The sequence below is a fragment of the Chrysemys picta genome, chromosome 4, assembly GCF_011386835.1.
Source record: "Chrysemys picta bellii isolate R12L10 chromosome 4, ASM1138683v2, whole genome shotgun sequence".
NCBI lineage: Eukaryota > Metazoa > Chordata > Testudines > Emydidae > Chrysemys > Chrysemys picta.
In genome coordinates this window covers 35,784,955-35,801,393 of record NC_088794.1, presented here as the reverse complement: position 1 = coordinate 35,801,393, position 16,439 = coordinate 35,784,955, and the positions used below count along the sequence as shown (strand labels likewise).

Here is a 16,439-nt window from a genome sequence, read left to right as displayed (position 1 = left end):
GCCAAGATATGCTTAAAGTTGAATGAAAAATACAATGCAATATTTGCTTGTGACTGCCTAGGAGCTAGCAAGTGAAGTTTGTATTAAAGTTACACAGGAATAGAATGCTCCTTTTGTCTGCTCCTTCCCACAGACTAATGAATGGAAAAATTGGATTACATCAAGCATTAACAAGAATAATTTTGTTCTAGTGTCTAATCTCGTATCTTGATCATTGCAAGTCCATTGTGGAGAGGAGAATGAGCAGGCTCTGGGTGGCATAAAAATCTTCAGCGAGGATCATTCTTTATGAGGATAGACAGCAAAAACCAAATTAATATCTTAACAAGTTGGACAACGGGCTGTAATGTATCATGAGACTTTGGACCTCTATTGCTGGAATCACCATTTGGGTCAAGAATCATCATAGTGAGAATCTAGTGTGAACATGCTAGGCTATGGGATTCTTCATTATACTGACATCACATCAACTCCTTTGAAGTTTAAAATAATAAGCAGGAATCTAGGTGAAGTTTTGAGAGTGTCATGTATTGGCCCCGGGAGAGAAACATACCTGCTGAGAAGGGCAACTGAGTGTAGATCCAATTCACAAACACGCCACCTCCAGGCTTGATCACAATGATCTGGCAAGGAAGATAGAGATAAAGGAACATTATGTCATGCATTGGTAATATCAGCATGATAAAGAATTTCATGAAAGGGGGTTGATTTTCTGATTTTTTTACCCTTCCTTTAAAATCTTAATTGTCCTTCCTTTTAATCTTCGGTTGCCTTCCCTTCAGAAAGGGAATTGTTTTAAAGAATCATTCTTTGTCCTTTACAGAGCTGCAGCAGTGGTCAGGCTATCTTGGTTTGCAGTGATGCAGAGCCTCTGTATCTGAACTGACTTACAGCTAGTGCAGCTGGTAGTTTTAGGGAGAAGCCAAGAAGATCATGGTGTCATTGTTTACTTAATAGAAAGAGAACTTCTCTCCTGTTTTGAGAATAAAGTATCTTTTCTGACTGAACTAGCACAGGGCTGAACATACTACTTACCTCACTATTATGATAAATAAAGATACATTTATTTTACCTTGGTTTTAAAAACTAATACATATTTTCAGACCTGCAGATCCTTAGAAGGATAAATGCAACTCCCTGACTAGATCTGGGTGAAATTTTCTAGACTAAACTTTTTTTTATGCTGAGAAATGCAGATTCAAGTGGACAAACATTTTCCAAATACGTCGCATTTGCTAAATAGTTTCAATAAAAGAAAAAAGTTTAAACCTTTCATTCTGACATATTCAAAATGAACTGTTTAGATTTGTTGACTCCAAATGACTTTTTAACTTTAGTTTTATTATTTTTTTTAAAAGATAAAAGAACTTGAAAACGAAACAAATCTTTTCATTTTGTCTCAAATGAAACATTTCCTTTGACCTGAATTGAAAAATCAATTATTAACAAAGCTCTATCCCTGACTCATTCTGGCTTAATCTTTATGCTCCCCACATTTTTATAAAATATTCCTGCAGCATTTTCACCACTTGTTTTGGATACTTACAGTTTGTCCTCCATTAACGCTGAGGACTATTGTCTTTAAGCATGTCTCAGTGTCTGTCAAGCCACATCTGCGGAGTTCTCCCAGAACAGCGAATGTGTCATTTTTACAGAGCTGAAAAAACCAATACCAACAACTATTGCTTTAAAGGCTTGTTCCCGGGTCTGAAAAATATTTATTTCTTAGAGGTTGGTCCAAACTTTCCCAAAGCTCAGGGCTATTTTGAACTAGTGTTATAGTGATAGAGACTGGGACTAGTCACAGAATTTGGATCTGGTTCTGGTGTTTAGACTCAAAGTTTTGTTTCAACCCCCTCTAAAAAATGTGCTTCCGCTTCACTCTCTATCCCCATCTTTTCCTGCCTGACCTGTTATGACCAAGGACTAGTAACATGGCAAAAACAGTTGCCACGCAGCAAGGGGGTTGAATTGTATGACAGCTATGAAAATAGACCAAATACAGCAGTTGCTTGCAAATATTCAGCATTTACCAACAATTACCACATCCTGGAATCTGAAATTCATCAGTATTTACCTTGCTCCCAACATCACAACTAGTTAATACAGTTTGCATGAATTGTTGAATATTCTCGCTCAATACAGTGCTCTTCTGATTTAACAGGAAACTCTCCAATGTTCTTTCCTAAGTGTGGTTAGCTTCTCTAGTCCTGACTCAGGCAGCCCTCCCACTCCTTCCTCCATATAACTGCATAGGACTCTATGACCTATTAAAACCTGATGGTGCTTACCTTAGACAAAACATAAGTGCAGTCTCCATGGACATTGTAACGTTTTTCATCATACGTGGAGATGTGTGAACCTCCCTCTACTGTACAAGATCCAGGGCATGGAATGTTTGTGCAAATCCACTGGCCTCCATTGCAGGTACTGGAAGGAAAGTGGAGAAATGAATCACAATCAGCGATAATAGCGTGGAGGAAAGGAGTTACAATGTCATTAAGTTTTGTTGTTTTGCTACTGATGTTCCCATCATATTATTCTTGGCTTCTTCAGGGGAAATCTATGTTTGCAAATAAGTGAGTGGCTGCAGTTTCTTTTGTCTTGGAAAAGTCAAAATACTTCAAGGGAGCAAACAAAGAGAGAGAATTTTAATGGAGAGGTAAGAAACCTATATATCACAAATCCTTATTTTAACTTGAGTCAGAATGCAAAGCCTGTTAAATAATGACACTAAAGGAGACAAACGTTTTTTTGAGATTCTGTTAGAATTGCAGGGAAGTCAGTAATATGCACTCAGAGGTGGTTAATGATGAAATTGTGTATAATAAACCATTAAACTAATTCATTTTACTAAAAAAGAAACAGCAAAATAGGTAAGTTACCAGGAATGGCAATGGGCGTGAAAAGATGTCCCTGGAGCATAAGAGTTGCCATTGTAAGTACAGGAGCACTCCCAAAGGGGGATGCAGCCAGCATTGTTAATGTCATCAAGCACAGTTCCTAAATGAAGAAAGAAACGGATACATTACAAAGGTGTTTTATACATATAGACAATATGCAGTTTTTCTTGTTTTAAAAAGTTTACTACAAATATAAAATACAGTCTTGGAGCTCATAAATGGTCATAGCTCCATTGAAGTCAGGGGACCTATGCCAAATTGCACCAGCTGAGGGTCTTGCCCTGGAAGTCTTAAAATCCCATTGGTCTTTCAAGGGGTTTCCTGCCCTGTAAGGTGAATTCAATTGAATAATACTGAATTGCTGTAGTAAAACCATCTCATTCCTATAAGACGGGTAGCATTTTATGTTCTATTTTGGTCCCTGATTGTTCCTCACTACTTTGCAGATGTTGCATATCTACAGGAAATTAATTATTCAGTCACGTGTTTTGTCACTTGTTGTGCACGGGTAAAGGCCTACCACTTGAAGCCGTGAAGAGGGCAGCTGGAGGAGCCCTGACCCCTGAGAAAGCTACTAAACTCCTACATGTAAATCTGCTAGTGCTCTTTATTGAGATTATGAAAGATGGGAGTAAATAAAAACTTGCCTGGGGGACAGAAGCAGCCATCCATACAGTGATCTTCACAGACTTGAGATCTTTCAGGGTTGGTGCAGGTGTCAGTGCAGGGGGATCCACATTCCTGGTACTGCATGTTGAAAGGACACTTCTTGGCTGGAATTTTAAAGGAAGACAGGTTTCTGAATTCAAATGTAATCCCCATTTGCTACATATTAGAATGAATGCTCATTCAACCTTTCCCCACTAGAGATGAGGCCACACCAAACCCGAGCTCCAAGGATTCCTTGGATTTTGGAAATCTCAATCCATATTTTGTAGTTTAGGTGTGTTTTTCAAAAACTTGTGTGTCAGATAGAACTGTATGATACTGGATTTGTGACTTAAAGTCTGGAATTCTATGGATTCATGAGTAATTGTCTCACAGATCTCTGAGGCATATACTCTGGCGCGTTTGTTTTGCCGTCCCCTCTTTTCAAGAATCTAAATTTCTAGTGAAATTTGGAAGCGTTAATTTTCCAGTGCATATGCATATTTGAGTTCTGTGGAAATCACTGAAGTATCCAATTATACCCTGGGGAATTTAACTCCAGAATTTACATTGATAAATATTAATGACCACAGTTTAACCATAGGGAGATCAGCTGCACCCCAGGATCTGGCCTGAAGTACGGAATTTATATATAAAAGCCCTCTGGAAACCAATCCAGTACTTAATAACATTTAGTTCCCATGAGTCCCCAACAAACTATAGGACTCTGTTGCTGACTAATTGGCAAGCACAGATGAAGGCCAGTTCTAGAGACACTTACGACACAGTTGTGGGGTTCTCCAGTTCAGAGGTTGTCCACCGGCATGGGCGCACTGCCGGGAGTATTCACCAAAGGTGTTACAAATACAGAAGGCATTCTTAGACTGGTCACAGCGGCACAAGTCTTGTTCACAAGACTTAATGTACTCGCTAACCTCAACTAGTGCATTACATTCTGAAAATGCAGGGCCAGTCAATACTTTATGGCAGATGTCATCCTAGAGAGAAAACAAAACAGAACAATTTATTAAATCCACAAATTCCTCAAAATAGAGAACAGGAGTACTTGTGGCACCTTAGAGACTAACAAATTTATTTGAGCATGAGCTTTCGTGGGCTACAGCCCACTTCTTCGGATGCATAGAATGGAACATATATTGAGGAAATATATATACACATACAGAGAGCATGAAAGGTGGGAGTTGTCTTACCAACTCTGAGAGGCCAATTGAGTAAGAGAAGTGATAATCAAGATAGCCCAGTATATATATATATATCCTCAATATATGTTCCATTCTATGCATCCGAAGAAGTGGGCTGTAGCCCACAAAAGCTTATGCTCAAATAAATGTGTTAGTCTCTAAGGTGCCACAAGTACTCCTGTTCTTTTTGCGGATACAGACTAACACGGTTGCTACTCTGAAACCTGTCAAAATAGAGAGGATCAGTTTTTAATATGGTTATCCATTTGTTAAAATTATTCTTTAATGACATCTTGTATTCTCCTCCTTCTACCTCCAATCCCTTCATAGTTTTCTCCATGTGTCCCTCCTGAAACAGGAAAAGAGAGTGGATACATTTAAATGAAAGACACATGAATAAACAAAAAGATCCTTACAAAATTGTCCGTGCAGTTGTTCAGGGAGGATGATGTAGGATCCTCACAGACTTCTGTTGGCCCATCCATCTTTTGCATATTTCCAAACTGCGTGGCAGTCAGCTCGACATCTGCAATAAATACATTAATAATATATAGGATTTTTAATGGAGTTGGTTCTCTTTGAGTTCTTTCATGTAGACATTACATTTGGCATGTTGACAAAATTAACACTGATGCACCATAGACAAAATTAATACTGTGACATCATAGACTCAATTTACTTTGAATGACATCACCCTTCTATCAGAAAACAATTTCAGGAACATGCAAACTGGAATTTGTGTTGGAAAATGACAAACTCATTCGAGGTTAGATGACCCCGTAGTTAGATAACAGAAGAGAAAGTTTTAGACAGGTTTTGAATAGAAGAGACTATTGTGAGCCAGAATTTAGGAGGAAAGGTGAGATTTGAATAAATTGCCTAAAAGCTTTGTAAACAAAATGGTGATACTGACAGTGGGAAAAGAGAGATGGATAGAGGCCTATAGCCAGCTGATTGGAAGAATATATAGAGAGGAGGGAGTGATAAAGTCAGAAAGATAGGATGGGAGAAGGTAGTGTAAAGATTATGTAAATCAGTAGGCCAATCTAGAATTACACTGTGGAATAGGATCGGGCAACTCAGGATCGAGATGTTGGGCTGATGTTTGCATGTTAATTATGGACAAAAATGTGTGCGGCTTTGCAAATATAGTTTATATATAAAATTATATAAATGTAATTTAGAGGTGACATCTTGGAGCATGTTAAAATAGAACATTCTTAACCAAAAATTGTTGTGATTGCTTTGCTTGGTATTGTTATTGTCTTTTGGTCTGTGGATGTATTTCTATATTTAATCATGCTTGAACATCAGTATTTCGCCCACATCTAACTGGCTAACAAATGAAATAAATAGACAACTGGTATACATGAATACATATATAATTCAAGTTACTAAAGATCCAAATGTGCTGATGTTCTCAGCAAATCTTTCAGCAGGTTGGAAGAGAGGCCTGCTGAAGATGTATAACCAGGAGAACACAAAAAAATTGATGGTGTAGAGATTGGCGCTACTAGAAACCAACAGTCTGTCATTATTTTTAACACTTACTGTTTGAAAAGAACTCATTGTACATTGGAATACCATTGAAGTCCCCACAAAGCCCACAGGTATAATTGGCATATTTGTCACTCAGTTCCAGCTAAAATGATGGGGGAAAAGTTGGTAGAAGTTAACATACACATTCCACAATGTATTCAAAATCAGTGCAAGCAGCTGTGCCTGCTACACCTACATAATTTTCATCAGTGTTGTGTAGATGTTTTGGCAGACCAATTCAAACCTGGCTGATAGAATATGGACGAGGTTTGGATATGATTTCTGATTCATCGAATCCAAGTTATTTATGCAGAACTAGTTTTCACTGCAATATCTGTATTATAATCAGCCTTTTTACTATCTATTTTTTTCTTCAGAAAGAAAATCAAATCCACTGTGACACTGAAGTCCTATGACAGTGGAATTCTACTGGAAAATAAAATGCGAGGAGGTGAGTGGCACCTGATGTAATGATGCTATTATGTTAATGAAGTAAGGGAAGTGCTTTTTTCCATTTTAAGTGGGAGGCCTGATTTCCACTAGGAACACAGCACAGTTGCTTTCTTCAGGAATGCATGAATGCAATCATAGCTCTGTAATGGGAGAAATAATCAGCACGGGGAAACAGCAGCTCCCAAACTGCTGGGGGCAAATATATCCAGGGACTAACCATATATCTTCGTACTACCTCTCAAGATTTAGGCTTTTTTTTTTAAAGATATAGAGTTGGAAGGGACCTCAGGAGGTCATCTAGTCCAACCCTCTGCTCAAAGCAGGACCAATTCCCAGACAGATTTTTGCCCCAGAACCCTAAATGGCCCCTTCAAGGATTAAACTCACAACCGTGGGTTTAGCAGGCCAATGCTCAAACCACTGAGCTATCCCTCCCCCTGCAAATATGGTCAAATATTTAGGCAGTTTCTCTTTTGTACACCTTTACCTACTTGATTTGCATATGCCATGGCTGTTTGTGTGCACAAATGTGGAATCAGTGCGTGCAAATGGGTGCCCAAACAAATTCTTAAGCCAGTCAAAAATTTGAGTCTAAATGTTTTAATAGCCTGTTTCCTATTCTCTGAAGCATCTAGTATTTATTCTTACCAGGATGCTGTCATCTTCATTCCACATGAAAACCAGGCCCATTTTGGCAGTCACTTTTATATACATGCTGCTTCTCTCAGCCATGATTCCAGACTGGCTGTAAGGCAGCTGAACCCTGGAGAAAAAAAGTATCAGAGATGCTAAGTATTTGCTTTGCTATGCAGAATACGAAGAAAAGGTTGCTTGTGTTATCAGATGTCCATGTGGGTTCTTCGACAATGCAGTATTGTGGAAGAAAAAGCAGTTTAAAAAAAGATGGGCCCAAGCCACAAAAAATATGGATCTGGATCTGGATTCAAGCTTCCTCAAAATTCAGGGGTATTTTGATCTGGCATTCTGGTTTGGGCCCATCTTTACAGTGTGATATCTTAACAGAAGAATGGCGAGATGGGTGTATGGTTAAAGTTACATGGTTTATCAAAATGCGTAGAAGTTTTTCCAAGAAAGTGCGGAAATATATGCCTGGTTTGAGGAAACAGCTATGTTCAGCACACACAGTGATATGTCTAAACCTACCTGTTGCCATTGACAACAACAAAGTTCTTTGCCATTTCAAAAACCACCCCATCGAGCTTCATGGTGATATGGTTGATAGTAGGAGCATTTTCCACCACAGTGCGCCTGATTTGGATGTTGAAATCCTCATAGGCAGCATTGCAGTGGGATGCAAAGACGTAATTGCAGAGTCCAGGGAAGTAAAAGATGTCCCCATCAAAAGTCTTGAAGTGGAAATTGCCCCACGTACTGCATACGCGGCCATTGTGAGCAGGGTTGAAGGCTGTGGATTGAAAACTCTTTGTAAGAATTTACTGGAAATTCCCTGACTTAATGTGAATATTATTATATCAGTCTGCCCAAGCCTTCATTTCCTTAGTTTATTCATTGCTCTGTCCCCTTCCATTTATTTTCTGTCCGTTTATCAATTGTGACACTATACATAATCAATTTGTCCATCTATCCACCTACTTATTTAACCCATCTCTGTTCCTCCACCCATCTTCTGTCTGCCATTTATAATGTACAACCCTATCTATATTTCTGGGTTTCTACTTATCTATCATATGTCTGCCCACCTATCTACCTATCAATCAACTCATTGTTTTGCCATCATATCATGTTTATCCAGCTATTTGTTCCTTACACCACTGATCTACCCATTTTTTTTGATTAATCAGTCTGTTTCCCTGTTTATTTTAACTTTCTGATCAGTACTTCAGAAAGATGGAGGAATTTTTGAGACTATTTGCTTAACTTACATGTTATTACTGGGCTTGTTGTCAGTGGCGGGATGAAGTTCACTGTTCCAGATGGAGTATTAGTAGTAAATGCTGCAGACAAATAAGAAAAAAAATCAGTATAGAAAGTTTATGGGTGGTGGTAGTGGGAGGAATCCACCCGCCTTAACATTTTCTAACAAAGCAGGATTGCATCCTTATTTTGTAGTCATTCTACTCAGAGAATGTGAGAAAGAGACACTTGCATAACAGTAGGATGCAAGAGAAAAGGAATTTGGTGGCCTCAGTCTAGTCTCCACCTGTCCATATCACAAAACCACCTGTCAGGTAATCATTATCCAGTAGAAATAACTTTTTCTGCCCAGAAGAGTCCCTGGGCCAGAATAGCAAAGGATCAGTGCTGAGGTGCAGAACTCTAAATAAAAGCTTGTACAATTCTTGCTTTCTCCATTTTATGCCTGATTCAATTTGCTGCCTGCCCTTACTTTTATGAAGAACAAAATTCACTGAAAATCATTATATTTACAATTGACAGTGTTTAGAGAATGGTGAACAAGAAAGAGAAAATTTACATTAGCACAAAGGATTATGGAAACACTTCTCAAGAAGTGGCAACAATTATGATATACGAATAGGAGGAATTCTGCAAGCCCTTAATCATGCAAGTAATCTTTACATTTAATAGGAATACTCACATGAGTAAGGGCTTTTGGGATTAGTTCTAATTAATGTAACATTATCATAATAACAAAGCATACAAAATGATGAATGACATAGAGAAGACAGATCAGGTACTTCAGTTCACCCTGTCTGATTATACAAAAAAACAAGGGAAGAATCAATGTAAATTGGCAAATATAAGTGGCAAATTTGAAACTCAGATGAAAAGTGGCAAATTCAACAACATGCAGTTAGGCGGGGGAACTCATTACCACAATATCGCTGAATCCAAGAGCTTATATGGATCACAAGAATAACTAGAGTTATTAATAACAGATACTAACAGACATAAATAATTTGAAAAGGACATAAACCCTCATGTTTCAGAGCTTGAGACCACCTCTAACAATTGTGAGTGAGGAGGAAAACTTTCTTTGGGTGCAGGTTACCCCATGACTGTCTATTGCAGGGTTTCTTGCACCCTCCTCCGAAGCATCTGGTACTGGAGAGTGTGATTAACAGGATACTGGAATTGATGGACCATGGGGGTCTGATCAAGTATAGGGTAATTTTTACATTTATGATTACATAAAAATGTAGGATTTAACAACAATCCTAGTGGAAAACTCACCAAAAATAAAATGTTTTAAAACATTTTAAACTGATAGTGAAATCACGACATTTCAAGAGATGGATAGTTATTATTTTGTTTTGATCTTCAAAACTATCTTCATCCAAATGTTGTTAATTGTACTGGCTTGAGGCAAGATGAAATTAAATCAGTCCAGTTAATACACAACATTAAATATTTAATGGAAATGGTACAAAAATAAAAAGACACAAAGAAATCTCATTTAAATGCAACCATCTAGAAGGTTTGCAAAGTAAAAGAAATAAAACTGTTTAAACTATATCCATATAGAGCCAATTAAATTAGACTTTTTCTTTTCTTTTCTCAGAGCAAAATGAAATATGAATGGGTTCTTACCTTGTTTTTGGGCACAGCAGACACCTAACATAAAGGCCCATACGGACACCCGTATCCCCTGACCAAACCCCATCCTGAGTGGAGTTTGGCACAAGGATACTGAGTCAGATGTTGGTCAGGAGAAATAGTTCACCTGCACTGTCTGGGTCTTATATAGCAGGAAACTTTGGCTTTGCTCCCAGATTGTTTCACAGGGACTGAGAAGGTGAGGTTTGGGGGATAAACAGAGGATGCTCTTTTTTTCTCAGGGACTGACCAAGCTTGTTTGTATTTTGGGAGGAGTATTATTTTTCTAAAGGTTCTGGCTAATAAAGGAACATAACATGAATGACAGTAGAACAATTCCTGTCCCATTAACAGCAGATCCTGAAAAAATAGTCAAAGATCTTTTGAGTCACTTGGTGGTTTTTTGAATGACAGGCAGGTCACCTTATATGTTTCTAGTTTCTGTAAATGATACCAGTTTCCTCTCTGGTGAAAACCAGTTCTTCCTTAGTCCTCAAGAGGATGCAACATTTCAGCATGGGGGACCCTCCTTGCTTTAGAAACAATTTGGTGCCTCATGATGTGGATATTCTTTTTGTGATACGAAGCGACCTGTAGCCCTAAAGGACAGGTACTATGTGAGCACATACAGTGAGAATTTCTCCATGCTGCATAGACAACAAGCATTATGCATCTTCCTGGGGAGATTTGAGCTGTTTTTATCCATGCTTTATATCCTGATTATATTAAAGATTGGTCCAAACCCTGCACTCTGGATCCAAACACTTCAGATTTTCCAGTTGTGTGGCTCTGGGTTTATCTTCCAGGCTTCCAGAGCCCATCGAAGGCTGATTTCTACTGCCAAGGTTTGCAAGTAGAAATTAGGCTCTGTCCCTGCTAGGTTATACCTTCAGTTCTGCCCAACACTTCTTTCCCAGTGCCCCATTTCCACCTTAATTCTCGACTCAGAATTGTTGTCTTATGGGAGGAAGCCCATGGGGTGGACTATTGAGGGGTATTAGTTGGGCGCTTCCCCAGCTGCCTCTCTGTGTCCTGCAAATTCAGGCCACTGTCCCTGTAATTTCACAAGGGTCTAACTGAGGGTGGAACCTGACCCGACCTTCATATTGACATGGGTGGTGAGAAACACTGCAGTCCACTCCACACTGCTCTCACCACCCACTGGAAGTTCAGACCCCAGAAACACTTGCGTGATTGTTGGGGGGCCTGTGGATTCTCAACTCATCATATGACAATGGTAAGAGGGAATCCTGAGAGGGTTGAGGTGAAAACCAGAGAAATTAATTGTCTTCACAAGATTTCCCTCCATTTTGTTTTAGATGCTGGATCCAAATTCAGAGATGAGTTACTGTGAAAATCTGGACCCTACATTTTTACTTTGGCAGTCTGCTGAACTAGAATCACATCCATACACTGCTGAGTCATCCCATTGTCAGTTATGGGTCTGAATCTGCTCTCACGTGCTCCAGTCTGAATCGGAAGTAATTCCACTGAACTCAAGCAACCTAACACCAGTTTAAGGGAAAGGAGAATCAGGGTGATCATGTTTGCGGGATTCAATCTCAAATGTGTTACTCCAATTTTGCTCCAGCTTAACTCCATTCACATCATTGGAATTACAACAGCTAAAAGTGGTGTTACAGAGTGTTGACTGTGGCCCTGTATGTGTATGTTCTGTGTTAATAGAAATCTGTCAAGACCTGTTAATGTACTGATCACAGATATGGACCTGCAAATCCTTTCCACAATTGTTACCTCCAATATTAATAATTTATCATTTTAAAAATGTGAATTAATTTATATTTAAAGAGACAATGTCAACATTTCTGGACTCTTGCTTTGTGCCTTTTAAATCTTCCATTTTAAAATTTACTCCTTTTATTTAGGGAAAAAAACCCATCGATCTTCAAATTTAGGGCTTTGGCATTCTTTAAAACCCTGATGAACTGGGCAAAAGCCAACATGCAGTCCAGTACATTGTGTTGGTCAGGATCACCAATATGGTTATACACCTGTCAGGTATAACATAAACATTGCAACAGTTATCTGTAGTATCTGTTTGCTCTGTTTTTCTGAGCCCACAGAGGAGTGTATTTGATGATATTCCTGCTCTGAGAGCATATTAGAGCTTGATTCTTATCATTTTCAATCTCCTGCTAGTTTGTAAGAATGGAGCTGGCAGACCGAGTCAGGAGTCAGCACCATGTGCATGTATCCACTCTTTCCATGTGCATGCCTGTGTTTGTGTGTTCATTGTGTGGGATGGGGTGGGAGGACTATTGCATCAAAGAAAGAGAGAGTATGTGTGGGGGATAGCTGAAAGATCACATGTCTGATGTGTGTAGGGGGAGAGGAGAAGTCACAACTGTGTGTCTAGCTTGCAGGTGGCTGGAGGAAAATCATGCAGATGAGGATATATGGAAGTGGAGATAAGACAGGTAAATTGTAGGAGAGAGGAAGTTTCCAGGAGAATGGGAAAGTATCATCTCCAGCACGTCTGGTGGGACTCAAACTGGTGACCTCTCACAGGCCAGTCTGGAGCCCTTCTGCCTGACCAACTGGGATATTAAGTAGCTATAATTTCTTACAGCTGAGATAGTCAAAGGAGTCTAAGGAAGTTAGGGGCTGAATTTCAGTGGGAAATGGGCATCTAATTCTCTTAGGCCAGGGTTGGGCAACCTGTGGCTCCGGAGCCACATGCAGCTCTTCAGAGGTTAATATGCGGCTCCTTGCATAGGCGCCAAGCCCGGGGCGGGAGCTACAGGCGCCAACTTTCCAATGTGCTACAGGGTGCTCACTGCTCAATGCCTGGCTTTGCCCCATGCCCCAGCCCCACTCCACTCCTTCCCCCAAGGCCCCTGCCCCTTCCCTGAGTCTGCTGCGCCCTTGCTCCTCTTCCTTCTCCCCCCCCCAGCCTCCTGCACACCACAAAACAGCTGATTGTGGTGGGCGGGAGGCGCAGGGATGGAGGGTTAGGTGCTGATCAGCGGTGCTGCTGGCGGGTGGGAGACACTGGGGGTGGGGGTGGGAAGCTGACGGGGGGCTGCTGATGTGTTACTGTGGCTCTTTGGCAATGTACTTTGATAAATTCTGGCTCCTTCTCAGGTTCAGGTTGTCCACCCTGTCTTAGGCTTTTTTCAAAATCTCTGCTTGCAATTATAAATGGAAACACATTCTCCCTAATCATAATGCTTTCAATTATAACACTCTGCATGCTACTGCATTGCACCTCGGCTCCCTTTTACATTCCATTAAGTGCTGTTAGTACAACTGTTTTTTAACAACAGTCCCATGTAATGTTAAGAATACAGGTTCCTAATGGAATATTTTATTATACTAAAATGAACAAAACTGAATAACACTTTCAAACTTTATTCTAATAGATTTTTGGACTGAATTCCAGATGGTGGCCAAATGCGCAAGTGTTAGTCATAAGGTCAACATGCTAGCCTTTCTATTATACCACGCACGGTATATGATCCCTATCGAGACATCCAGGATGTCTGATGAAATCATATCTGAAGAGTCAGTAATAAGTTGTTTACATCTTCATGGTTCAGAAGCCCTGGAAAATGGAATAAAGAAAAGAAAAAAACCTGGACTTCCTGCCCATAGGACATTAATTTACTCTGTGCCAGTACCTGTAATTAATGTCAATACATCTGTATGTGGAGAAGGCAAATGCCATGTAGTTTTTGTGTTGGCTCAAACCAGTTAAATGTTTTAGATAAATATACTTTAGGCTTGTTTAGATATTTGAACAAGATATCTACAGTATGTCAAATTGGGCATCCTGCTACTGTTGTACATATAGTTCTAGTCAATCTATCGTGTTCTACGCTGTGCTCAGAAGTGACAGAGTTGGCATTTCTGTTTGCCCCCTTCCCTGTAGGTGCCCCATGCAACTTCTGATATTATTGGTTACTAGGGCCAGTCTTGTGTTTGATACCCTACGGTCTGATTCTCCACTTGTGCAGTGATTTGTACTGGTACAAAGTGGACCAGATGCACCACTACATTACTTTAGTTTTAAGATGCTATCATTCCATTGAATTCAATGGAATTACACCTGTCTAAAAGTGGAAGGACATAGTGGTGAATCAGGCCTAGGGAGTGTGAAGTGGATGTAAAATCTGCCACCCACGTATAAATTCTAACTGGGGCAGTGTTTTACAGCTGCTTTGCATCACAGGCGCCAACTTTCCTTGGCACCGGTGGGTGCTTGCGCTCCCCCCGCCCCGGCCCCGGCCCCACCCCGACTCCACCCCCTCCCTGCCCCTATTGGACCCCTCCCCAAATCCCCGCCCCGGCCCCGCCTCTTCCCTGAGCGTGCCGCGTTCCTCCTCCTTCCCCCTCCCTCACAGCGCTTGCCACGCAAAACATCTGTTTCATGGTGCAAGCACTGGAAGGGAGGGGGGAGAAGCAGGATGCGGCGACGCGCTCAGGGGAGGAGGCAGAGGCGGAGCGGAGGCAGAGGTGAGCTGGGGTGGGGGATGGGGCGGGGAGCTGCCAGTGGGTGCAGAGCACCCACCAATTTTTCCCCATGGGTGCTCCAGCCCCGGAGCACCCATGGGGTTGATGCCTATGCTTTGCATAGCTTTAAATTACTACATGAGGTATATGGCTGTAGAGAATCAGAACTATTGTTCTGCAATTGGATGTTTAGAGCCAAACTCTACTCACAATGGTGTAAATGTGGAGTAACTCCACTGACTTCAGTGCAAGAACAGAATTTTCAATTTACTCAGACACACACAGAAACAGTTGTTCTACATCAGCATAGCTCCATGCACTTCAATGCACATGCCAACTGGGGCTCTAGCGGGCCTATAGTTGAGGCTGAAATCAATTGATGCCTCTTTGGTCTCTTGTGACACCATGGTCAGGAGTCAGGACTCCTTCTTGGGGCCAATCTAGTGATCAGTGTATGCTAGGAAACACAAGCACGACTTCCCATAGTTAAGCATGGAACCCTATTTTTATACCCTGGGAGACAATTTGTGTTCAAATCATAGCATGTAAAAAAAATAAATTATCCTAACAAAATGGATTCTGCCAGTGCTTCATGGAGCATAGGGTTCCAGACATTGATGCCCTGTTGGGATAAGAGCCAAAGAATAAGGAAATAGTAAGAAACTATACCTTCAATATTCATGAACATAAGATTTTAATTAAGATCACAGAAGTCAGTGATTCCCAAACAAAGATGTCACTGGGGTAGCTGAGATGCTTATTATTCAGGACATGACATTCAGTGCCACTAAAAGCTCTTAACATTGACATAGCAAAAAACTTGCTTCCCTTGGGAAGAAGTGAAACATGTGCTGAGAAGTGAGGTGCTCTAAAGACGTGAGCAGATGCTTGGTGTAAATGACTGTGCAAGATGCAGGCCAGTGGAGAATCTGGCCCAATGTCTTAGCAAGGGAGCAAAACTACGGCAACACCTAAGTTTAAAAGAGTGCAGAATGCTGGCTGTAGGGTTCACCGTGTCAGCACTAGACAGAACAGTCACAAGGGCCCATTCCCTCGTTTAGACCAGTTTTACACCAGTGTAAATGAGAGCAGCATCAGGCCCATAGTCTTCTGTGGGATTCATCTATTACTTTAAACCCTTGGACACAGATCTTGTCTTAGCGGGTGGAGAAGGGCTGGTGGGGACACAGAGAGCCCTTCCCTCAATGAGCAGGAGATAGCCAAAATCCCACTGGGTGCACTCTATGCTCAGATGGGAAAGGACATGGATGAGAAAGGTGTTAACAATACTAGGTACCCCAATAGGATTGGATCTGGTTTCCTTTCACCACAGCTTGTCATTTGGGGATGATGCTAGGCAGAACATTAATATCATGTGCTCCTATACCTATCTCCTAGAGCTGGAAGGGACCCTGAAAGGTCATCGAGTACAGCCCCCTGCCTTCACTAGCAGGACCAAGTACTGATTTTGCCCCAGATCCCTAAGTGGCCCCTCAAGGGCTGAGCTCACAACCTTGGGTTTAGCAGGCCAATGCTCAAACCACTGAGCTATCCCTCCCCTCCTCTTTCCTTTTCAGCACCTCCTCTTCAGCTCTGGCTTTTCACTACTCTTTGTGGCTACAGGAATGCACATTCCTCTTTAATGTGCTCTTTTACGGTGCGCTGTATTGCTTGGTTTCACTAA

General features: G+C 40.9%; 1 protein-coding gene across 1 annotated transcript in view; it reads right to left on the bottom strand.

Moving 5' to 3' along the window:
- The window catches only part of LOC101937878 (mucin-2-like), a 66,934-nt gene that overhangs the window by 40,410 nt on the left and 10,085 nt on the right, over window positions 1-16,439 (bottom strand). The window contains exons 3-14 of the mRNA XM_065594053.1: window positions 9,324-9,349; window positions 8,650-8,721; window positions 7,910-8,171; window positions 7,394-7,508; window positions 6,305-6,395; window positions 5,170-5,279; window positions 4,333-4,549; window positions 3,551-3,676; window positions 2,886-3,003; window positions 2,292-2,430; window positions 1,547-1,657; window positions 554-623 (exon numbers count right to left, since the gene is read on the bottom strand). Coding sequence (XP_065450125.1) covers window positions 554-623; window positions 1,547-1,657; window positions 2,292-2,430; window positions 2,886-3,003; window positions 3,551-3,676; window positions 4,333-4,549; window positions 5,170-5,279; window positions 6,305-6,395; window positions 7,394-7,508; window positions 7,910-8,171; window positions 8,650-8,721; window positions 9,324-9,349 — 1,457 coding nt within the window. The remainder of the gene's footprint in view (window positions 1-553; window positions 624-1,546; window positions 1,658-2,291; window positions 2,431-2,885; window positions 3,004-3,550; window positions 3,677-4,332; window positions 4,550-5,169; window positions 5,280-6,304; window positions 6,396-7,393; window positions 7,509-7,909; window positions 8,172-8,649; window positions 8,722-9,323; window positions 9,350-16,439) is intronic.